The sequence below is a fragment of the Paroedura picta genome, chromosome 1 (genome assembly GCF_049243985.1).
Source record: "Paroedura picta isolate Pp20150507F chromosome 1, Ppicta_v3.0, whole genome shotgun sequence".
Classification (NCBI taxonomy): Eukaryota; Metazoa; Chordata; class Lepidosauria; order Squamata; family Gekkonidae; genus Paroedura; species Paroedura picta.
In genome coordinates this window covers 163,345,473-163,370,556 of record NC_135369.1, presented here as the reverse complement: position 1 = coordinate 163,370,556, position 25,084 = coordinate 163,345,473, and the positions used below count along the sequence as shown (strand labels likewise).

The 25,084-nt window shown below is 44.3% G+C and overlaps 2 protein-coding genes across 5 annotated transcripts in view; one reads left to right on the top strand and one right to left on the bottom strand.

Moving 5' to 3' along the window:
• On the bottom strand, positions 1 to 4,536 carry LOC143824001 (uncharacterized). 3 transcript variants are annotated; one of them, XR_013226665.1, is made up of 4 exons: positions 3,456 to 3,819; positions 2,816 to 2,929; positions 961 to 1,179; positions 1 to 281 (listed from the first exon to the last, which is right to left on the bottom strand). XR_013226665.1 is itself a non-coding variant. In XM_077310793.1 (3 exons), exons 1-3 carry the CDS (start codon positions 3,817 to 3,819, stop codon positions 1,088 to 1,090), a joined length of 570 nt encoding a protein of 189 aa, XP_077166908.1. In that variant the 3' UTR covers positions 1 to 1,087. The 3 variants fall into 3 exon arrangements, 1 of the variants encoding a protein (XP_077166908.1); XM_077310793.1 differs by having other exon boundaries at positions 1 to 1,179; XR_013226667.1 differs by lacking the exon at positions 3,456 to 3,819 and adding an exon at positions 4,423 to 4,536 and having other exon boundaries at positions 1 to 2,929.
• Positions 3,990 to 25,084, top strand: part of ROCK2 (Rho associated coiled-coil containing protein kinase 2) — a 107,116-nt gene continuing 86,021 nt past the window's right edge. For both annotated transcript variants that reach the window (XM_077310780.1, XM_077310774.1), the window contains exon 1: positions 3,990 to 4,171. In XM_077310780.1, the coding sequence (XP_077166895.1) occupies positions 4,019 to 4,171 (153 nt within the window). In that variant the 5' untranslated portion in view covers positions 3,990 to 4,018. The remainder of the gene's footprint in view (positions 4,172 to 25,084) is intronic.

The window sequence follows — 25,084 nt, the reverse complement described above, 5'->3', positions numbered from 1 at the left end:
TTCTTTAAAAGCAAGTTCCTTTATTCAGAGATGCAGACATCATTACAAAGGCATAGACAGGAATGGCGAATCTTGGGAAAGATTCTTCTGATAAACCCAAGCACACCTCATTCCCCCCTCCCTTGGGAAGGTGATGGCCTGCATTTAAAAGGAGCCCAAGCATTTGGTACAGAGGTGTGGGCGGGATACGGAGGCTGGGAAGAATGAGCTAGGCTATGGGAATCGAAAGCTTGTTTGTCCTTGGGGTACCAAGCCGCCCAGGAACTGGGATATATCACAGGCTGCAAGGCAAGATAATAAATAGATTAATCACAATTATCATGGCAGAAGACTGGGGGAAGCTGGGGAAGCTGGGTGGGAAAAAGATTTTCACCAAACTTGACCTGTGCAATGCCTACTATTGGGTCAGAATTGTGGAGGGGGATGTATGGAAGACAGTGTTTAATACCCCCCTGGGACAGTTTGAGTAGCTCATGATGCCATTCGGATTAAGCGGTTCACCGGGAATATTCATGAACATTATTAACAAAGTGTTACATGACTTCTTGTACCGGTGTGTGTGTGGTTGTTACTTGACGACATGTTGATTTACAGTGCAAATGAGGAGAAGCACACACCTCTAGTCTGTGCGGTCCTAAAGAGACTCAGGGACCACAAACTTAATGCAAAACTATCTAAGTGTGAGTTCTATCAGTCAAGTATTGATTACTTGGGGTACAGGATTTCAACTAAAGGGATCCAGATTGAATCAGCCAAAGTAAAGGTCATGTTGACCTGGCCCGCCCCTCGCACGTGGCAGCAGTAACCATCTTAGGATTGCGGCATTAGGAATGTTGAGAACTAGTGATGGAAATAGTACAAGGGCTTTCAATTATCAAAACTTAATTATCTCACATTGTGACTCAAAATGAGGTCTAGGAATACTATTACAAGTTCAATCAACTTGTGCATCAGACAAACCTATGAGTCCTTAAGATTAGGAAAGCACTCTGAAGAACAGTATCTCTACCAGGGTTGGGACTGTTTCCACAGCCATTCTATCCGGGGCGTCTATTGTAGAGACTGTGGAGCAGTTCCTGGGCCTAGCTCACAATGTTGGTGCACCATTACAAACCGATGCACAGGCATTCAAGGACATCAAATTGGAAAGTGCGCCCTGACTCAGGTGCAAGATGAACTCTGTCAGAAAAGGAAGGAATTACTGTTAGTAGCATGCCCATCCAAGATTTAGGTGGTATACATATGTAACCAAAATGTAGCTGATATCAAACTGATATGAAAATGATATGAAACCAAACTATAGCCGATATCAAATTGATATGAAACCAATATGTAACCGATATGTGGTTGATATCAAACCAATATGTAACTTATACCAAACCGATATGTAACTGAGATCAGATCAATATGTCACCAATATGAAACCGATACATGAATGAAATCAATGTGTCACACCACTATGTAACCGGTATCAAACCGATATGTGAGATGTAGTTGATATGTAACCAATATCAGACCGATATGTAACCGTTATATAACTGTTATGTAACCCACATCAAACAATGTATAACCGAGATCAAACCAAGATATAGCTGATATGTCATCAAAGTCATAAGAGGTGGTAAATTTAATAGATAATGCTAATGGTATAATTCACAGACCTTCTGTTTAGAGAAACTGGAAGGGGAAACAATCTACACATCAAATTTTTCAGGTACATATCTGTTACTTAGCAGCTACATATTGGTTTGATATAGGTGACTTATCGGTCTGCTATTGGTTACATATCAGTTTCAAAGGGACTGGGGACAGGGGTCAGGGTCAAGGGTGGGGGTTGCAGTCAAGTGTCATGGGTCAATGGTGAGAGGTCAAGGGTCTTCGGAAACAAGTGCACTTGGGATCCTGGGGTAATTTCTGCCTATATAAGAGCTAGTATAGTGTAGCTGTTGTAGTGTCAGGTTAGATTCAGACTGTTTTAGGTTCAAATCCTAATTCTGCTAATAAAGCTCACTGGATGACATGGGATTAGCCACTCTCTCTCATCCTCACAGAGTTTTTGTTAACATAAAATGGAGGAGAGGAAAATTATGTTTATCACCTGAGGAATCCCTTCCTTTCTAATCACAGTAAATAATGTGGGAGAGCAGAGCATTCCCCAAATCACTAGATATGGGGAAGCCAGTAATTACCACACAAATCCTAAACAGAATTACCTCAGCCTAAGACCACTGGCGAGTTCTGCAGGGGAATGCATGGGCACCTGACAGCCTTACAGGGCTAGCCTTTAAACCCAATTGGATTTAACTCCACATAGGGTTGTGGTACTGTAGCCTTCTTCCAGTACCTGCTGCTGGGCAAAAGAAAAACTGTGGACCCCCCCCCCTCCATTCCTTAATGGTTATTTAAAAAGTTGTGAAGCTGACTCAAGCGAAGCAAAAGATATCTTTACGCGGCTTCTTCTCCCTCGAAAGCTTTATATGGTCTGCGTGCCTTAGTGCAAGCCTCACTCGAGGGACAGCCTCTCTCCAGGACTCAAGGGCACGACATGGCTTGCCTCTGGTGGAATGAAAGAAGCATTTCTTTTTTTTTTGGGGGGGGGGTTAGTAAATGCAAGGAGGGGGCATCCTACGATTAAGCCTTGGCTTTCTACAGGGCCATCCCTTGCCAGTCAGGCAATGCCCCTCGAGGCTTGAGAGCTGGACTGCAACAACGGGCTCTCAGTTAATGACTCCCAGCAACCCGCCATGAAAAAGGCCACACTAACACCTCCCTCCCCCCCCCCAATAACCTCCAAACAAATGGTGCCTCTACAAACCAAGCTTGTTCTTCCTGCTTGCTCCTTCATCATCTCCATTCAGATTCATGCTCACCGGCTGCTCCCCTCTACCTGTCTCCGCCTGGACGGGGCGCCGCTCCCCTTTCCCCTTACCTGAAGGAGCAAGCGTGCACACCTGGAGCACCTCTCAAGCGTGCCGCGGGGCGGGAGTCGCCTCCCGCACCTGGATCCCTCTCCGCGGCGGCCCAACAGGCCCGGCGCCCCTCTGCCGCTTCCAGGGCCGCCGCGGACTAAAGTTAGGCTCCGTGACCGGCCGCCGCCGCCGCCGCGTCCCTCCCCGCCCCCCAGCCCGAGGCGGCAGCAGAGGCTTGTGGGTAGCGCGGAGGCCATCGCGGCGACCCGGCCGCTCGTTCCCCCGCGGGAGAGCAGGAGTCCGCCAACGCGGCGGGCCGCTTCAGCCGGCTGCCCCGGGGCCCGTCGGCGGCCAAGGGAAAGCGAGGCCGGCAGGGCGGTGCCAGGCCTCCCTCCCTCCTTCCTTCCTCCCTCTGAGGGGAGGGCAGAAGCCAGCCGGGCAGGCTCCCCGCCTGCTGCCTGCCAGCCAGCCCGCCAGCCCTTCCCTCGCTTTTCTCCCCACTCCTCCTCCTCCTCCTCCTCCGCTCCCGCCCCGTCGGGGACTGACCTGGTGCAAAATGGCCGAGCGGAGAGCGCAGGGAGGGGGCGCCCGGCCGTAACGCGCTTTCCCGCCGGGGCGAGGAGGGAGGGAGGCTGCGGGAACCCGGCCCTTCTTCTTTCATGCCTGAGCAGGGGGGGCGCCGACAGCCGGGCGGGTGGAGCTGAAGCGGCAGCGCTCGCCCCAATCGGGAAAAGGAGGAGGAGGAGGAGGAGGGCTGCTGCTGCTGCTGCGGCTTGCGCCCCCGGCCTGCCTGCCTGCCTGCCTGCTGAGAGAGGCCGGGCCGGGCCGGGGCTGAGCAACGCCGGCCGCTGCCACTTCCCGCCAGGCGGGCCGCTCGGCTTGGCTTGGGCGGCAGCAGCAGCCGCTCCATAGGCCCCGAAGCGGCGACCGGCGGCGCTGGCGACGGAAGGCGGCCGCCGCTCACTGCTGCTGCTGCTGCTGCTGCTGCCGCCGCGGCCGCGCTCGCCTCCCCGTCCCCCCGCCTGCCAGCCAGCCCTCGCCCCTCGCCTCGCCTTGGCGCCTCGGAGAAAGGCGCCGCCGAAGAAGAGAGCCCCGCGGGGAGCGGGAGAATGAACCATCAGCCGCCGCCGCAGCCGACGGCGGGGAAAATGTCCGCGCCGCCGCCGCCGGAGCCCGACGAAGGGTTCGTGATGGGACGCCAGAGGAAGTTGGAGTCCATGATCCGGGATCCCCGGTCGGCGGTCAACGTGGAAAGTTTGCTGGTGAGGCGAGCGGGATTCGGGGTGGGGGGGGATTGGGGCCTGGTTTTGGGGGACCGGGCGGGGGGGTTGGGTGGCCGAGCGTGGGGCGCTGGTGGGGCGTGTGGGCCAGGAGGGGCGAGAGCCCGCTGCCCCTGGGGGCGTGGGAGGCCGCGGGTGGGTTTGGAGAGGCTTCCGTTAGGATATGAAAGGTCCCTGTGTGCCAAACCCGATCCCCGCCCCGTGTTTGCTTCCCCCGCTCGAAAAATGCTTACCCCAGAGCAGTTCAAAAAGAAGATTTCACTCATTGGATTGGTGGAGGAGGCATTTAAGATCCCCACAGAGTTCCCAGGGGGTTGGCATGGGGTTCAGCCGGGCCTGTGGAAGTATTCCCCCCCCCCCTAGAAAGTTAGGAAGGGGCAGCAAGGAAGAAATGTGGATCTGCAAATAGGAGTTTAGGGGAGGAGAAAAGGGCTCCTATAGTGACAACAGGTTTTTTGTTTGTTCAGTCTGGGAAAGTTACAGACTCCGGCCTGTAGTTGGGGAATTTGTTTTCTTGGGAGTGAAATCGGTTTAGAAATCCCCCTGGCGATTGCTGACTTGCAGTGTTAGTGATGCTCCGGTCCATGGAAAGTTTTGCATAGGATGCCAGTGACAGCATCCTAAGCACCTTCCTATTGGAATTTCTCTTGGTAATCTGATGCCAGTCCACAGTCCCTTGATATCATCTTTGACCCTTTATCTTTGGTTCCCCGGGTGAACTTGGTTTCTGTTGAACAGGAGATCAATGCTGCCTTTCTGCCCTCAAGCACTGTGTCTAGAGAACTGAGAAAATAAGTCTAGGGGGAGGGGGAGGATACATTACGGCAAAGGCAGATGAGATCTTTTTCTAATTGTAAATATGACTGTAGCCCCTTTACCATTAGCGATCTGCTACTGTAGGAAAATAGCGTTTTGGAATGCCAGAAATTTCATGCGTACTTTGGGAGAAAGAGGAATGGGAGTTTTGTTTCTGTTCCAAGAGTTGTTCCCTGCAGGCATTTGGGGAGGGGGGAGAGCAGCAGCTGGAGTCATTTTCAAAAATGACTCAGTCCTGTTTGGCCAAAGTACAGGAACTGACTAAACAGTATATGTATGTCTGTGCTGGAGGGTGTAGGGATGCCTTGTGTAGTTATGGGCTTGTTACAGGCAAGGCACTCCATAGTGCCCTGATGACACTTGCTGGAAGTGTTGCAGAATATTTTTTTTTAGACTGTGCTTGCATGCAGCAAAAACACTTCTGGTCTTCCCTATCCATCTCACAATCTTTATGCTCTCCAGCAAGTGAAATTCTTGACCTACAGCCGGTGGAGCACCTAAAGATGATGACGGGCCACAGTTAAACACCAAATTATCATTTAAACACTTGATTATTTGCCTGCAGTTTTTCCATACTTCTCTCTTTCACAGTTATCTTGTTGAGCTCCTGTAATTGCACTTTCATACTGATGAACTGTAATTGCACTTTCATACTTTCCGACTGATGAAAGTACTTTGAGAAAAAGAAAAGTTCGCTTTACATCCATGCCTTTAAATGGATAGGGTTTCTGTATAGTTGTGTTAATCACATACATTGAATTGTGGCGAGTATTTGCATTTGTGTACTATATACAGAGGATATAGATGGCTCATATAGTTTCCATGCGACATTCACATAAAAGCAGGGTGTGAGATCTTTGAATGAATTGGTCCTTTGATTTGAAACACGTGTTACATTGAATAGAAATCCAGTTGATTCTGATGGAACTTTCAAACATGGGTTGTTCAATTCAATTGTGCAGAAAGAAATTTATAGATTAAAATGTTCCATGTTTAATATATGTTAAGTGAGTGTCTTAAGCAAGGTTTGCAGGTTAACTACTGCTGTCAAAACTGGGGAACCTGTCTCAAATGTCTGTCAAATGAAATTGGCAATAGAATTTCTTATAACGTGAATCATTTTCTGTTTTGTCTTAGGATACTGTAGAGAATGTAGACTAGTTATTTTAATATGCATGAACACTTGTTGACAGTTTGGAGATGTGAAAACTAGTGCATTGTGTTGCACTAGTGCTCTTGTGTTGCTATTGAGTTGCACTAGTGCGTTTTGTTGCTATTGAGTAAATTTATAGTAAGAAATTGGAGCTGCGTTTGTTTTAAAACCTTGATTGATTGTACACCCATCCTAATAATTTAGGCAAAATATTTTCAAACCTAGTTCCTAAATCTCACCTTGATTGATCACTTCTGAAATTGTGTGGATTTGTATGTATTCAGTAGGAATTAGTGTGTGTTAATTATATCTTCAATCAGTGGTCTTTAAGGGGCTTGCAACCTAGGTTGTAATATATATGAACTATAAGTTCAGTAGTGCTAACAAAAAGGGAAGGCATAATAGATTTTTTCATTTCATCGTCAAAAATACATAATTGGGCTATATAAATATTTATTAAAACTGCAATTGACATTACTTGCAAAAAAAAACTGTTGTAAAGAAATTGAACTGTTTTTAAGCAGTTGTATTCAAATACTTTGGCCACCTCATGAGAAGGAAGGACTCTTTGGAGAAGAGCCTAATGCTGGGAGCGATTGAAGGCAAAAGAAGAAGGGGACGACAGAGAATGAGGTGGCTAGATGGAGTCACTGAAGCAGTAGGTGCAAACTTAAATGGCATCTGGGGAATGGTAGAGGACAGGAAGGCCTGGAGGTCCATGGGGTCGTGATGGGTTGGACACGACTTTGCACCTAACGACAACAACATTTATTTATGTGAAACATGAAAATATGTGAATGTTATCCAGAGATTTCATAGATCACTTATAGAGTAGTTTCTCTCCAGCTTTCCTACTGATATGGTCCGAGTTTCTAATCCTTGGTTTTTGCAATGATGTACCTTATTTTAAAATTAAAGCATACATAACTATTAGAAAAGAAAGGTCATTTTTAATTCAGCGACGGGTATTGTGTACTATTGACATGAGCTGTTTTTGAGAGATGCCTGTGTGGAAGATAGAAGCAGTACCTGTGCTAGTGTGGGGAATCTGATTGGCTGCTCTGGGAATCATTTGTCTGTTGGACAAGATAGAACAACCAAAGGTCCAACACAGGCTTTCACAGCCAGAGTTGGAAAGGTTCCGCAAATGGGTGGAGTGAATTAATTTTTATTTAAATTATTAAATGTTTATTTAATTAAAAAAAAACATTTATCGGTTGATATTGACCACGTATGGTCATGTTGACCTGCTCCCTCCTCCCGAAATGGCCACTGATGGGCCCAGAGGGAGTGGGAAAGGGAGTGGCCCCAGGTGGGCATATATACAGCTTTGCTTCCTAGCCGTATTCTGCACAATTGTGCCACTTCTGGGGTTTCTCAAAGCCTAAAGTATGTTTCAGGAGTTTCTCAATGGTTGAAAAGTTGAGAAAGGCTGGTCTAATAGATATGTATTCTGGGGTGCATCAAGCCATGTTGTTACTCAGAGCTCAAAGCTTTTTGTCTCATCTAAGCTAACTTCCTTCAAAGAGCCACTTAGGCTGTGTGTAAGGCTTCAGATTTTGGTGGGCAGAGTAGCTAGATCACCCCCTATCTCGTGGTAGAAGCCTTTGTTCATACCTTATTGTCACCTTTACTGATTAAAGAGATAGGCGCCACCTTTCCAAAGGAATTTGTGACTACATGACTGCAGTTAAAAAATAACAGTCCTTGACATTGTGTGATCAGCTGAGTAGCCAACCCTACAAAACTCTGTAGATGTTTGAAGTACACAAGAATAAGTCCTTGGCTTTTTAATCAGCCTGCTCATTTTAAAGAGGGCCATATATCTTTAATTGTAATGTACTGTCACCCTGTAGCAATCTCTAATAGAGTGGATATTATCAGCTTTCTGGGGCTGTCCTGACAGTGCATTTGGAAATGCTGGTTTTTGGATTGCTTCTTTAGCTGTGTAGTAATAAAGGATATGTGAGATCTACTTAAGGTAGTATCTCCTCTAACTCAAGCTCCTGTAGAATGTTTGGAGCCAAGTATTTGTGGTGTATTTAATAATAAATACATCATATTTTGAAAGAAGTGACATTTTGAACATGATTTTGTGGTCTGCATTTCAAGGATTTACAGATTATGGCATGATGCGGCCCTTTTACCTCTCTAATATTAAGAGACGGTGAGCAGGTTGCAGCCTTGTGCACCCTGTGATCTTTCATGTGGATTCAACATATTGTTTATAATGGTGTCAGAATAACACACGATTTGTGTGTGTGTGTGTAGTCGTGTGCATGCTGTCAAAGCCTAATATTTTAAACTCCTAGAAAGTAGGTTTGAAGCAACCTGAATTAGTGTTAATCATGATCAGGTTTTCATCAGATGTCATGCTACACAGTTGTGAAGGGAGCAGGAATATTTGATGTAGGGGAGGGGATTGGAAGGGATCCCACAGCTCTGCCTTCAGCACTTGTAGTGCCAGTAAAAAAAAAACATGTGTTTTGACTGCAGTAGCCATTAGGTATTTTCAAAGCCACTAACATTCAAAACTTTGAAACTATGTGTATCAATACATTAATTTTTGTGCAGACTTGGATGTTTTGCATCATCTTGTGCTGGTCTATGCCTGTACTAAAACTAAGCTAAACTTTGTTCAGATTCTCCCCCCCCCCTCAAAAAATATTCTGAAGATCCAGATAACTGGTGTAGTGAATAACACACTGAGCTTTTGCTCGCCAAGACATTTGTGGTAACAGAAAAGTTGCTGTGTTTGTTTTTGCAGCACAGAGCCTATGGCTGTAATAATATGCACTTGGAAGTAAGTTCCATTAAACTGGATAAGTAGACCCATGCAGGATTATTCTGCATGTTTGAAGTAATAGATTTCTGCAAGGATAATTTACGTGTTATATTGATGCTTAATCATGTGTTACTGACACCATTATAAACTACGATAAAAAGCATATAATGCTACGTATATGCTTGAACTCACATGTGAGCAGTATACTCTGTTCTGCTTACGGGGAGACTTGAGGCTTGTAGTAAATAATTATATGATAAAGCGGAAAAATACTTAATATGCGAGCTATCCCTTTCCTAGAGACTGTTATATCAGATGCTACATAAATGGCTGTGCTACTCAATCTGTGTGATTCCATGACACAATTCCTATTGGAAGTTGTTATGTATGTATATAGCTGTTTGGCTTTGGCAAATATATGTGAGGCAATCATCAGAGCTGCCTATCTTTACCCCATCCCCTCAAGCTGCCTGTTCCCAAACTGTTTTTTGTGTGCACAGTGGAACCTCAGTTCCTAGGATTTTTTGCTAGTTGCCCTACACAATCCTACCAGCTCTCTAGCCCTGTAGTTTCTTCGCCCCAAGATAAGAATTTGATGGTTGTTTCACAAGGTCTCTGACTCAACAGTGCTAGAGGCTGCAACTGCACCCATTCTAGCATCTGTTCATGAGAGTGGTGTGTTCGGTTTTAGCATTTGGTAGAGGAAAATAATGCTGTTTGTTTTTGCATGGGGCGGGCATTTTAATATAGGTGCTTCCTGCCAGTCGGTCAAGGAGACAGGTCTTGGTGTCCCCAGCAGTGGAGCTCACTGTTCCCTTTGGTTTGTTTCCTTCCTGGAGCATGTTTTATGTTTTTGTTTGTTTTGTGGGAGCTCCTGAGCTGGGCTTCCACAGCCTGTTCTTCTGTTTAATCTTGTCTCCTTTTCTACCTTGCCTCATGCTCCTCCTCCTTTCTGAGGAGGGGGAATAGCTGAGGCAACCAAAGAACAAAGACCTCAAGGCAGCCATGGACAGTCTCATTCTCATGCAGGACAGGAATGCCCTGTTCTTCTTGAAGTGGGGAGGCATGAAAGGGCAGGCAGCTGCAGAGAGTGAGAAGTACTTGGACCCCTCTCTTCAAACATATCCACCGTGATACAATAGGATGGCAAGGCTGGGTACAACATGGCCTAGATGGGGAAGAACAGGAAAATCCTTGCAACAAGGAGTGTGTAAGGGCATCATATCTTCAACAGCATATGCTACAGGCCCACACTCATGTCTCCTAGAGATGTCTCCTAGGCCTAGACTCATGTCTTCCCCTCCCCTCAGGCCAGTGCTTTTGATGTATAACACTCTGGCCACTGTGACATCGTGGGCCCTCCTCCTAGCCCCCTGATACTAGGCACAGGTGAAGGGGGGGGATAGGCGTGTATGGATTTATCACCATGTTTGCTTGTTGCGATTTTGCATTTGTATTGTATTCTGTGACGTCCGATTTTAATGGTGTTTTTTGGAGTTTTTATGACTGACTGTTGTGACTCGCCATGAGCCAGCTCAGGAGTGGCAGGGAATAAGTCTCAAAATGAATAAATAAAAATAAATAAATACAAGAGAGACCCTACATGCTCAAGGGCTCCACAACACCTTAGTGGCTGCCCCTACCTGCAAGTAGTCAGATGGCTCTGTAAAGCAAATATAGACATTTGCATTGTTACTAGCAGGGACAGCGCCACCATCTTCTAGAACAGCAGTGGCCAAACTGTGGCTCTCCAGAGGTTCATGGTAATTGTAGTCCATGGAGAACTGAAGAGCCACAGTTGGGCCACCATTGTTCTAGGATGCCAATGGCATTCCTTTCCTTACACTCACCCCTCCCTCTTCAGTCAGGAAATTCAAAGCTAGGCATGAGTCTGTTCTACCATGCAATCTTGGGCAATAATCCTCCTGATGGGAATGTGGTTGTCTTAACAGTGAACCATGGTTCTTTCTCATTCATTTAGGGGAGGCAGTAGGGAGAGAGGCCAGTTCATCAAGTGCTGGCACCTGAAGATGTAGTAATTTCACCTTAGATGCCACAGAACTCAATAGTTAGCACCTCTTCATCTCTGGGATATTTTAACCACCAGTACAATCATAGTAAGTGGTGACCTGACTTCCTGGGCAAATATGGCTATCCAGAATTTTTTCTCAAGTCTTCATGGAAACATTCTCAGACATGGTAGCTCTCTTTTGACTCATCTGGGAGGCACAGACATTCTGTAGTGTCAGTCAGCTGGTTCACCTTCCTCTAGCTTCTAAGCATCAGAGAAGTAATTATTATACAGTATAAAGCTGCCTTTCTCATCTACAATAGAGGAATCTAGAAACCCCTCTCAGCAGTCTTCCTCGTTATTTGCATTTCATAGACTTCCTAGAGAGACTTAACCCAAATTGGAATGGTGGTTGTTGGTTTCAGATATAATGCTACTGCTTCTAAAGAGAAAGTTTCATTTAGGGAATCTTATTTCTCTCCAGATTTTTCCTCCTACCCAAAGTTTTTTTTCTGACACACATGAGATGCATTCTCTTTGCAGAGTAATACAGTAGCTGAGAGTGGTGTTCGTAGACATGATATATCTTTGAAGGAGGTGCTCCAAAAAGAAACCAGTATTTCTTTGGGGCTTCACCTAACAAATTTCCCTTCACCACCCAGCTATACATAATTGGTTTTAGATATGACTGCATTATTTTAATAATATTGACTATTGAGGAAGACCCAGTAGGGTTGAAACACGTTTGGTCTGTTCATGTGCAGTTAGATCTGTATAGTTTTTAATATAGTTTTTAACCTAATATTGGTGCCCTTTAATAAATTGCTAAAATTTTATAATGTTTTATATATATTACCCTTACATTGCTAATGGCTTTCGTGTCTTATTATCTCTAATATCAGCGGTCGGCTACCTTCTGGCTGCCGCGGCCCGCTGCTGCGCCGTAAGGGTAGAGGGCGGCCCAGGCGCACGAGTGGCAGCCCCAGCACAAACGCATATGCGTGAACTTGCCGCGCGTGCGTGTTTGTGTCCAGTGGGGGCCAAACGCGCACACGCGGCAGCACTGCACATGCGCAGAATTGCTGCACATGCGTGTTTGTGTTCCCGCCGGACGCAAACGCACATGCGTGGCAGTCCACGCGTGCATGTTTGCGCCACCGGCATGCCGGCGGTTGCGGCTCTTTCACCCCGCCCCTCCAGGCCGCCAGCAAATGTGAGGAACATAGGCCAGGGCTTCAGGGAGCACTTTGAGACTATATGAGACTATAATCTCATATGACTATAATCTCATATGGGACTATAGCAGCATTTGTAGGTACAAATCCTATCTTTCTCCCTTTCATGGTTTGGGTGCCTTCATGGTTGGGGTAAAAGTAAACTATGTAGTTCATCATGGAGTGTATTTTAAAGGAAATAAAAATGAGTGATCATGGAATAACAATTCAGCTATAAGTGCAGCTGATAAAGGATTACATATGTGGTTGGAAGAGCTCAGAAAAATGTAAATGTAAATTACCTTGACTGTAATTAAACAATCTGATGAAATTGAGAGACTTGCCATTAGAAAGGAGTGGTAAGTGTGGCCTCAAGAATGAGGTGAGAACAGGTAACACAAAATATATGCATATTGAAGTATGAAGATCAGTAAGTTCAGTACCAGTTCCGGACAGCATGCACCAAGACAGAGGTGAACAAATAAACCTTTCCCTAGCAAGTGATTGTGATTGATTGTTACACCATTGCATCTTTTGTTGTCCTAAAGAACATAATTGACACCATTGAGAAGAAGAAAGGTTGAAGAAAGGATGAAGAAATTGATGTTAGACTAGAGCAACCACATAAATAAATAACTGAGAAGCAAGTTGTCAATACACTTAGCTGATCTTCTCCTCTTGCCTCTTTTAGTGTTAAAGAGCTGCTGTCTCTTCAAAGCTAGAGGAGTGTGTACAATGCCAGGCTGTCCCCTCCTTCCAATTAATTAGCCAGAATTCTATAATGCTAGCTAGCAAGACAGGAGCAAGTGAACTAGAGCCAGTTCAGTGCGGTGAGGACTGAATGTACATACTGCCAAATAAGAATAAACAAGAGGGCTAAGTCAGTACTTTTCGCTTCTAGTGGTCTTCAGATAAAAGATAGACTCAGCATCCTTATGCTGGCTGAAGAACAGTATAGTGATAACCATTCTGCTTTTTCCATGGCTAAGGCACACACTGCCAGTGATTTGGTCTCCTTCCCATTTTTCCTGCCCTGTCCTCATGAGGATGTTGTTTCAGACTGATCCCTGTAACTGAATGTGCATACTGCCAGTTCTTGCTATAAAGAAACCCTAAATATCCTTGTATTAGCTTCAAAGCCCGTTCCTAAGAACAGACCTTGAAAGGGGCCCCTCCCCTGGCCCCCAGCCAGGCAGCTTAAAGTGGCTTTGGGCCACTTGGACTCCAGAGCAGCTCGCAGACGGATCAAGTGGGGCGGGCGGGGCTGGCCAGCTTGTTAGCAGGCCTGGGACATTGCTCCTTTGCAGGCAGTCAGCAGGCCAAGAGGCCTTGTTAGCAGGCCTTGCTTAGCAGGCCAAGAGGCCCTCGTTAGCAGGCCCTCCACCACGATACTTCACCACAACCCAGGACCCTCTTCCCTTACCTGCTGCTGGCTCTAGGCATTGAGGTGTATCTGAGAGCAAAGAGGCTAGACTCCAGGGACAGAGGGCGGGAGCTGCAGGGGCAGGGCTAATGCTGGCTGCACCCTGATTGGCCCTATACCAACTTGGTCAGCCAGACACATTCCACCCCCAAGTCTGATTCACAAATATATAGAGGAACCATGGATAAGGATGTTTTCCAAACTATAGTCTCCAGCAGACAGGACAGATGGTAGTAGAGGGGAGGAGACAGTTGCTAGCAAAGATCCAGCATCATTGTTCCTACCTTTCTACTAGTTGTACTACTAGTTGTTCTACTAGTTAGGAGGTCTTAGGCATGCAAGGTAGCTGCATCTGTAGAGCCTGTTTGCATCTCTGATAATAGCAGAATAGAAGTTGTATATATTTCATTCTGTTGTCAGGAAAGTTTCACATGTTGACTCTTAAGAGGCTACTACAGCATTATGGAAAACTCAACGATGGCCACAGGATTGGAAAAGGTCAGTTTACATTCCAATCCCAAAGAAGGGCAATGCCAAAGAATGTTCAAACTACCGCCCCATTGCACTCATTTCTCATGCTAGCAAAGTTATGCTCAAAATTTTACAAGCTAGGCTCCACAAATATGTGGACCAAGAACTTCCAGAAGTACAGGCAGGATTTCGAAGAGGCAGAGGAACTAGAGATCAAATTGCCAACATATGCTGGATCATGGAGAAAGCTAGGGAGTTCCAGAAGAACATCTACTTCTGCTTCATTGACTATGCTAAAGCCTTTGATTGTGTGGAGCACAACAAATTGTGGCAAGTTCTTAAAGAGATGGGAATACCAGAGCATCTTATTTGTCTCTTGAGAAATTTATATGCAGGTCAAGAAGCAACAGTGAGAACTGAACATGGAATCACTAAGTGGTTCAAAATTGAGAAAGGAGTTCGGCAAGGCTGTATACTGTTGCCTTGCCTGTTTAACTTGTATGCGGAGCATATCATGAGAAAGGCGTGATTAGAAGAGTCACAAATTGGGATCAAGATTGCAGGGAGAAATATCAACAACCTCAGATATGCAGATGATACCACTCTAAAGACAGAAAGTGAAGAGGAACTAAAGATCCTGTTGATGCAGGTGAAGGAGGAGAGTGCAAAAGTTGGCTTGAAACTCAACATTAAGAAAACAAAGATCATGACATCTGGCCCTCTCAATTCCTGGCAAATAGATGGGGAAGAAATGGAGATAGTGACAGATTTTATTTTCCTGGGCTTCAAGATCACTGCAGATGGGGACTGCAGCAAAGAAATTAAAAGACGCTTGCTCCTGGGGAGGAAAGCTATGGGAAATCTAGACAGCATCCTAAAAAGCAGAGACATCACCCTGCCAACAAAAGTGCGTTTAGTCAAGGCTATGGTATTCCCAGTTGCAATGTATGGCTGCAAAAGTTGGACCATAAGGAAGGCTGAGCGTCAGAGAATTGAGGCTTTTGAATTTTGGTGCTGGAGAAGACTCCTACGAGTCCCTTGGACTGCCAGGTGAACAAACCGGTCAGTCCTAGAGGAGATCAGCTCTGACTGCTACTTAGAAGGCCAGATCCTGAAGATGAAACTCAAATACTTTGGCCACCTCATGAAAAGGAAGGACTCCCTGGAGAAGAGCCTAATGCTGGGAGCGATCGAGGGCAAAAGAAGAAGAGGACGACAGAGAATGAGGTGGCTGGATGGAGTCGCTGAAGCAGTCGGTGCAAACTTAAATGGACTCCGGGGAATGGTAGAGGACAGGAAGGCCTGGAGGATTATTGTCCATGGGGTCGCGATGGGTCAGACAGGACTTCGCACCTAACAACAACAATAGCATTATGGCAATCATATGTAGTTTTCTTGCTGCAGTTGGACTTAGTGCAGGGTCTTTCTTCCATATTGATCAGAAGACAGTTGCTCTTGGCAACACTGGCTTAGGAAATCCTGGCTTTTCACTGTTCGGGTGATGTAAAAGAGGTGGAACAGTCTGAGGAAGAGTGTATAAACTCAAAAGCTAATGCCTTGAATCTTTGTTGTTCTTAAAGGTGCTACTTGACTTCTGCAAAAACCCAGCACCCTGTATATAGTACATTGAGAAGAAGGCTTGGCTGAACTGTTTTCGGCAATAAGGAACGTAGAGGGGAGTCTTGTGGCACTTAAAAATCTAACACTTTTGTCATATACATTTTTGTGAAGTGCCACTAGGCTTCTTTGTGGTTTTGCTGCAACACATCCCCTGACATTTACCAATGTGTATTCTTTATGTACAGCCTGGTTGCTCTTCCCTATCAACCCACCTTGCAGGCTAAAGAACTGCCTCAGAAAAAGGCTTTACTATTTATTCTTATGAAAATATAACCTCCTAGAAGTTGGGATTCTGTTACGTTCTGCCCTGCTAAAGTAGAATTATCTCGCTTCAAGCCACAAATACAGTGTGATAACAACTTCTGCCAATTCACCTATCTCTTCTACTTATTGTGTAAATAAGAACTGCCTTCTACAGTGACTCAGGAGTATGCAAACAAATGCTTCCCAGCTGCAGCTTTGCATGGTGCAAACCACGTAAAACATTCAGGGGGAAAATACATGCATGTAAGATGCCGTGGCTGTCCAGTTACAGATAGTCCACTTGAATTTGCTTTCTATTACTTGTAATTTTCTGAGCACTGGATTAGAGCATTTGTTCTTATTTTAAAAGAGCATCATATAAGGCACTGATTCTGAAGTTGCCTTTGTAAACTGAGAAGGTAGCAAGGCCGGAATCGGTGTCAACTGACCAGTAAAAGTTGTCATAGCATGATAGTTCACACATCATCAGGACTTATAGATTATTGACTCTTCTGCTTCTACTGTTTGTGCAATGGGTGAATTACAACGACTCTGACTTTTCCCATGAGATGGGAGGGGTGCTGACAGTTTGTTCTCATATCATGCTAATTCTGTTTTTAAATAGTTTACACTGTTCTTTTCTCTTGGGAATTGTGATAGATTATTATGAGACATAATTTTCTAGCTAAATTCACAACATTGTCTTGTGTACTTGAAATCATGTTGTATTAGTAAGAATGGCTACAAGAAGTGAGGTACCAGATTTACTCTTCCTTGAATTCTGGTACATGGACAGTTTGCACTTTGGAATTATTTGTAGTCAGCGATAACAAAAACCATGTAGTTAGAGCTCCCGAAACATTTAATACAGCTCACCAAGGAGCCCCATTTTAATTATTCATCACTGTTACAGCATAATTGTAAGTACACCCTAATTGTATTTAAAACCATAAGAGGCATGCTATACAATTATTCTCTTCCATGATCAGCCTAGGGTTAGCAAACGATGCTCCTTATTCCAGTAGAAAGTTATACTAATCACAATGAATCTTCCTCATGTCCAAACACATCTGCTCCGTTTTATTTTTATTCCACCTATTTTTGACTGAATGACTTACCAAACTGTCTTTTATTTTTATCTTACGACTTGCTTACCTTCAAGCAGGATTGGTGCACCTGGTTCTTGTATAGTAGCTGTTTGTTTGTTTGTTTTCTTACTTATTGACCACTGCCCTCAGACCAGCCGGCTCATGGTGATTTACAACAAAGCAATAAAGCACAGTAAAAATGACCCCAACAACAATAAAACCCCAACCCACCCCTAATAATCCCATTCGGCCAAATCAATTTGATCCAGTCCCAGGTCACAATGAGTATAGAAGTGATGGCTACATATTTTTGGAGGGTTGGGGGAGACACATAGATCTTCCCCGCCCTGACCTCAACTAAAGGCCTGGTGGAGGAGCTCTGTCTTGCAAGCCATGTGGAACTGTGATAGTTCTGGGAGCTCATTCTACTAGTTAGGGGCCAAGACTGAAAAGGCCCTGGCTCTGGTTCCACATATGAAGCCGCCAACTCTTCCATGGATGCTTTTAGTGGGCAGTGTAATATATGATGCATGGATGCAGCTGGTAACAATTCTGGTGAATATGGTGGCTGGAAAAAGTACTGCTGTGAGTGCAGAACTTGTTTCCTGCTATTAACCTGTGATTTAGCTAGGTATGTGTGTTTTGTCCATGCAAATATTATGTTTTGTGTAGAGTCAAGCATCTTGTGTGGCAGTATGGTTTGTGCGAGCTGGCCACCGAAGCGGCCGTTTCTGCCTGTAGCAACCAGCGCCACGCCGTGGCGGGGGGAGGTGCAGGTGCTGGTGCACCGGGCGACGCACATATGCAGGTGCAGAGTTCTGTTCCTGCGTGTGTGCGTTGCCCAGCGGACCGGTGCTTGCACCTCCCCCCCCCGGTGCGGTGCTGGCTGCTACGGGCGGGAACGGCTGCTTTTGGCAGCCAAATCGCACAATCCTAGGCAGTCACTGTTTAAGTAAAATCATTTAGATTGCTTTTAAGATGAATATGGAATCTTGATTCTATGCCAATCTATATATCTCAAGTGTGGCTCCATTTGAGAATGTCTAAATCTGTAGATTGGGGCCATGATTGCACTAAACAGATTTTGCTGTAAACTTAGGTGACCTTCTCCCAAGTATGCAGAAAATCTTTAAAAAAATACATGGGGGGGGGTTAAGTTCCCCCCCAAAGTAAAAAAAAAAAAAAAAAAGTTATCTGAGCAAGTGGACTCCTTCCTACCTTCAGAGTGGTGGAACCTAGGAGCCTCATCAGCTGCCTTGTAGTCCAGGAGCCATGGTGAGCCTAGCAGCTTGGAACCTGCCTTGGAGTTGCAGGAGGCCCAGTGATGGCAGCGGCAAAGCAATCTGGGATCCATGACAACTGCAGGGGATCCTGGAAGATGTGGCAGGCCCAGTAAGAAAGTGGAAAGGAGAGATGGGATCCCTCCCCCATTGAGTCTCGTAATTTTAGTGTATAAACTAAGATTATATTCTAGTCTGTGTTGCATAGGAAGAATATTGATTCCAGGTTCCATGAAAAATCTGGGCCTGCTGCAGCCGTGATGGGAGAGTCTGAGAGCCTTATTTGATCTTTCCACTGTAGGATATTACTCTCCATCCTCCTCCATGCTCATTTCTGATTCTTGTGACTTTGATTTGTATATATATTTTACATTTTACCCAGTATATGGTGATCCAGGTTTGTACTGTAGCTTGTATTGATATAAATATTAATAAAAGTTGTTGTTTGCGCATGAGTTGTTTGCTTTATTTGCTTTATTTTTTATTTATATTATTAAATTTATATACTGCCCCTCCTGAAAGCTGGCTCAGGGTGGTTAAAAACATAGGATAAATTAAACAATCACCTTCCCTTCATCTCCCCATAACAGTCATCCTGTCAGGGAAGTGGGGCTGAGGGCTTTGTTAGACTTGGGAATGGCCCACAGACACCCAGGAGGCCTCAGGTGTCTCACAGCAGTTTAAAATTGCCTTCCTTTCCTCTCCCCATAATAGGCACACTGTGAGGGAGGTGGGCCTAGGGGCTGGCCCAATCAGGGTGCGGCCAGCTGTGCTGGCTGTACCCTGATTGGCCTGTATTCTCCCACGACGCCTGGAACACACTCCTCCCATCCGGCCGTTTCACAGATATATAGAGGAACCGTCGATACAATATGTATATGGTATGGGTATGGTATTTGTTTACACTTTAGATCAGCCATAATCAAACTTTTTACTGTTGAGAAACCCTTGAAACATTCTTCAGGTTTCTGGAAACCCCAGAAGTGGTGCAATGATGCAGAATACGGTTGGGAAGCATAGCTATGTACATACCCACCCAAGGCTCCCCCCTTCCCACTGCTTCCAGGCTTATCTTTGGCTTTTTTGGGACATGACCATATATGGTTCCAATAAACAATTAACAAATGTTTAAAATATATAAGAAATTCATTCAGGAAACCCTTCCAGGGCTGTCAAGAAAAAATGTGCTTTGTTTTAATTGGATTTATATATTTATATTATTAATATAAGTGTTCAAAGTAGGTGTAGTTTCAGAGCCAATTCCACTGGTAACATTTTGATACTCTCTCCCCATGCAGTTGAAAAGGAAATGTATTATGGGAAAATAACAATCACACATGTATGTAGATTCTGATTGGTAGCTGTATTGGTCTGAAGTAGCGAAACAAAATCTTGCTTCAGTGGCACCTTTAAAACAAAACAAAAAAAACACACGATTTTTCAAGGTATAAGCTTTTGTATGCATGCATACTTCTTCAAATACAGGTGTGCATGTACACAAAAGCTTACACCTTGAATATACCTTTGTTGGTCTTGGCGGGTAACAACACTGTTAAAACAATTGGTTAAAATCACAACATCCTACAGTTTATCCCCAACTAATAAAAAAGCAAATAGTTTCCAGTGGTGAGGCCAGTATTTCCTGGTGGTCCTTCTCAGCCTCAACCGTAAGCTTGGTGGAACAGCTCTGTTTACAGGCCCTGCGGAACTGCTTACAGTCCCTCAGGGCCCTGTTCTCTTTTGGAAGAGCCTTCCAATCAGGCTGGGGTCAGGAAAAAAGCCCTGGCCTTAGCTGAGGCCAATTTTACTTCCTTTGGGCCACTGGGATCCCCAGCCACTGGACTCAAACTTGGTTAACACATGTGTGTAGTGATACTGTAGCTGCATTACCCTTTTTTGTCAGTGCCAAAATATCAAGGCTAAAGTTTTTTTTCTTCATGTAGACACAGCAGGGTGGGTGCACGCACACGTGAATTGAAAAGAAACCCAGCCCAAATGACTCTTGGTATTAGTTTGCAGTCTTATCAGTGAACTATAAATGAACAGGAAGGAGAGTTGTTCAGGAGTTCATTTTTAAGTTATTGAGGGATGGTTGTTGGATTGCAGTGGTGAAAACCCCTTGAAGTTATCATTCATTGCCAGAGTTAGCACTGAGATAATGTAGTGAGCCAGTTTGGTGTAGTGGTTAGGAGTGCGGACTTCTAATCTGGCGAGCCAGGTTTGATCCCCTATTCCTCCACATGCAGCCAGCTGGGTGACCTTGGGCTTATTGCAGCCCTGATAGGGCTGTTCTGATGAGCAGTAATATCAGGGCTCTCGTAGCTCCACTTTCCTCACAGGGTGTATGTTGTGGGGAGAGGAAGGAAATTGTAAGCAGCTTTGAGACTCCTTCAGGCAGTGAAAAGGGGGGGGGGGTATTAAAACCAATTCATCTTCGTCTTCAAATGATCTTACTCCGAAAGAGAAAACTAGCCCAGGAGGTTCAGCCTGAATTCAGTCTTAAACACAGATAATTAAATTATAGTCTCTTGATCTGAAGAGAGCCGGTTGTCTGGCTCTCTCAATAAGAAGCATATCCTACTTCATTAAGGAAATACCATAGTTCCATTCTATGGAGTTTGAATTTTTAGGAAAATCCACTTGGCTCCACAAAATCAATCTGATTTCTGGCACAAAAGTACTTTCAGGCTTGATATGACTCCATTTAGCAGCAGGGAGCCGTCTGTGCACAGCTGATCAAACCCAGAGCCAATCAAGAGTCTTGCTGTGCAGATGCCCCACCTACTTTATAAAGACAGTGGGCGGGCACTAGAAGAGGTGTTTGCGGGCCATGACACCAGGGCACTGTGTTTGGGGATCCAGTGTAAGAAAAATGTCAGAGCTTAGCAGTGCTGTTTCTGGAATCCTGTTTTTAAGAATATTTTCCTCACCCCTCCCTTTCAGAAGTGTCTTAGCAGTTTTAATGTACTCTATTTGCTGGACCACTCTATTTTATTACAAAGTCATTAAGTTAGCAATCCCTGGGTTTTAGCAATACAAGATTGCGAGAGTTGATACCATCAGCGTCCTGTGAAAACGTCCCCTTTCCATTGGCCTACACAGGCCATGACACTGAAATGAAAATACTTGTGCTACAGAATGTTGAGAGTGTTTTGCATGTTCTGCTAGTTGGTAGCGAAAGAGTTCCTGTGCCTCATGTTGATTTTTTTTTTCTGAATGGATGCTACAGACAGCAAGTTAGCTGAAAAACAAGACAATGTTTATATAACCCTTTTCAGTTTAAGCCCGGTCAGGAAATGCAATACTGTACTGTGAAGAACTTTAGCACTAGCGAATGCAGAACAGTGAATTGCATAGATTGTTTTAAATAGAATGTTTGTTTGTCGCATGTAGTTTCTCAGATTGCTGCAGCCAGGGGTAGTCAACCAGTGGTCCTCCAGATGTTCATGGACAGCAAATGCTGGCCGGGGCTCATGGGAATTGTAGTCCATGAACATCTGGAGGACCACAGGTTTGACTACCCCTGGCTGCACCAATTTTAGTGTGGGTAAAATGTCTTTGTAGCTGTGTGGTAGTAGTTTTTAAAAAGATTTCAACCTGCACAAATAGCAGCCCATGTGTTATAAATAGATGCTGATCAATACAAATGACAGTTCATGTGACTTGTGCAAGGGGAGGTCTGAATGCTTACATACTATGTGGTGAGTAGGGTTTTTTTTTTGTTTGTTTTAATTCTCTCTGTGAGAAAGCATTTGAAAAAGCTCCTTTGACCTCAATGAAAGGCATTCCTGATTACTTAAACAGGCATATACAATAGGAAGAGTAAATAGTTCACTATAGTTGGTAGTATTGAGGACAGCTGTGTGCTTTAAATGTGGCAGTGGTAGTGAGGAGACCTGTATGGTGCATTATTGAGCACTATTGATTGACTGCTTCTGTAGATGTGATGGTTGCAGTGCGGCATTGCGTTACTTCTTCACAGTGCTCTTGTCCCAGAAGTATTATCCTCCTGACATCATTCTGTAAAAAATGTTAGAACTTGGACCTGCATTTATAGAAGTTGAAAAGAACGTTTTTGTCACTTTAAAAGTAGAAGCTGAGATCCTAAATATTTTTAATGAATGCAGTTCTCCTCTAACATTCGGGAGACTTCATGGACCGCCCTGACCCTCAGGGTATATACATTTAATTAATTAATAAAAGCAAGCAAGCAGTCTTTTGCTCCCTCCCCCCTTCACCTTGCCTTGTTGGATACCCCTGCTGGTACTCTACAACCTCTTGCTGTTGATCATTCTTGAAAACCTTTTGCAGAAACCATGATTTGAAATGTGTTACTGTGATCCATAAGACCCTCAGGTGTGGATGCAGAGAACTGTTTGTGGACCTGGATTTGAATGTCATTTGTGGAAAGCAAAGAACTGCATACTCAAACTGTTCCACAAGTGAATGGATAAAAGAAACACATCGTTTTGCTGTACTAAGTCTCTGGTCTAAAGCCATTATGTCCAAAGAAATATGCTTCCAAGCTAGGAGATTCAGGCTGCATAGTATATAGCCCTAATTCAAGTAGATGGTAGAATTTTATTTGTGTATATTTGCTGTAGGGAAGCTCAGGCTGTTTATCCTAATATAAATCTACCTCCTTGATAACATGCCACTGAAATCAGCAGAGTTTTAATTCTGAGAATGTTGGCTAGGATTAAAAGTAAAGTTTTTAAAACTTACTATTGAGACCTAAATATTTAAAGTCTTAACCATCTCAAATTGCTCATTAAAATAACATTTTGGAGGATTAGCATTAAAAAAATCAAAAAGCTCTGATTTGTTGTGTCAAAAGTGTTGGTATGACAAGCTTCCTTCCTGGAATTTAGATCATAAGTTAAGTGCGTTCAGTGTCTAATTCAAAAAATATTTTCCATTACATAGAGCTGGTCCTGAAAGATTGGAAGCATCAAACTCTCCCCCCCCAGTATGTTAAAGATGGGGGTGGGGTGGGAGAAATCACTGCGTAGCTCTGAATTTGAACTTTGCTGGCATTTTAGCAGGGTTTAGTTTTTCAGAAGTCTTAAGAATATATCGGATTCAGTTCCTTAAATTTTTAATGTTCAGAATCTCAAAGCCCTCATCCGATTATCAGGTTACAGATAGATACCACATTTTACCCAAAGAATACACAATAGAGATTTCACAGTGAGATCTAATTTTTATTTTGTTGATGGAAAAATCTGGAGCACAGGGACTTCCTTATGAGATGAATAGCTGGGGCTGCCTTGCTAAATAAAGCTTCAAAGCACTTCTGATATCACACTACCAACTACCCTGTACATTTCTGCGGCTGTGCAGATTTAGTGACATTGATTCAAAAGACTGCTGGCACACACTTAGTCATTTCTATCTTTTTTTAAATTCTTAGCACTTTGTGGACTTGATTTCAAGTGGTCTCTAACTGAAGGTTGTTTGGGTTTGAACTTTTAAATACTCCCGTCTCTCCCCAAAATATTCACACTAGGTGTCAGATTTTATCCAGAGGAATGCTTCCAAAGAACACAGATGCTCTAACATCCATTTGGCTGGATGGGCTGATGTATGCTTTTCCCATGGTCCTGATTCTACGAAAATCTTTGAGAAGAATCAAACTTCAACAGGTGGAAAACATTGTGGTAGCACCCTTTTGGCCTCGGAGATCATGATTCACCACACTCCTTCAGATGATGACAAAACAGCCACTACATTTGCCTCTGTCCACCAGTCTTCTGCACCAGTACCAGTCTGGCATTCTTGGCCAAAGTCACTGAAACTAAACACTTGGAGAATGAGCTGTCTCAGCTCTTGGGTCTAGGTTACAGTCTCGTCCTAGCATCTAGACACCAATCTAATAACAGGATATACAATTATTCATGGGAAAGCTTCTGCACATTGATGTCAAAGAAAGAAGATTTAGCACATGTTTCCTGGAGTCAAAGTTATCTTGGACTTCCTTCAAGACAACATTGGCCAGGAGCTCAGAGCAGCTACTCTCTACAGAAAAGTGGTGGCTGTGGCTGCAGTTCTTCTTAGTATTAGAGGAGCATCAGTTGCTAAACATCCTCACATTGTCAGGTTCTTAAAAGGAGCTGCCTCAAAGGAACCATCCATTAAGCACAGGTTCCCAACCTGGAGAGTAAACACAGTTCTTAATACCTTGTTTAAGCCCATTAAAGAAGTTTGATTGAAATTCTTGCGAATGAAGACTTTATTCCTTCTGGCTATCACCACAGCTTGGAGGGTATCTGAAATTGGGGCCCACTCATTCAAGACAGAGTGCCTTTTTCATAAGGAAAAAGTAATGCTTTGGATGGATTCACTGTTCCTACCACAAGTCAGCTTATCCTTTCATACCTCACAGGAAATTAGTCTGCCTCCCTTCTGTCCTAACCATAAACACCCTAACGAGTTTCTGGGGCATAATCTGGATGGTAAGAGATCTCTCAAGATGTTTATTGCAAGGACAGAAACCATTAGAAAAATAGACTGTATTTTCATATATATTTCTCCTCTCAATTTGTGATCCAAGTCAGTAATTAACCGGTTTCTTAAAACTTTAAACTATAGAAGTCTACAAGACACAGGGTATTCATAGAATCATAGAATAATAGAGTTGGAAGGGACCTCATGGGTCATCTAGTCCAACCCCCTGCACTATGCAGGACATTCACATCCCAATCACTTATCTAGTGTAACCAGCCACCCCTTTGCCTTCACAGAATCAGCCTCTCCATCAGATGGCTATCTAGCCTCTGTTTAAAAATTTC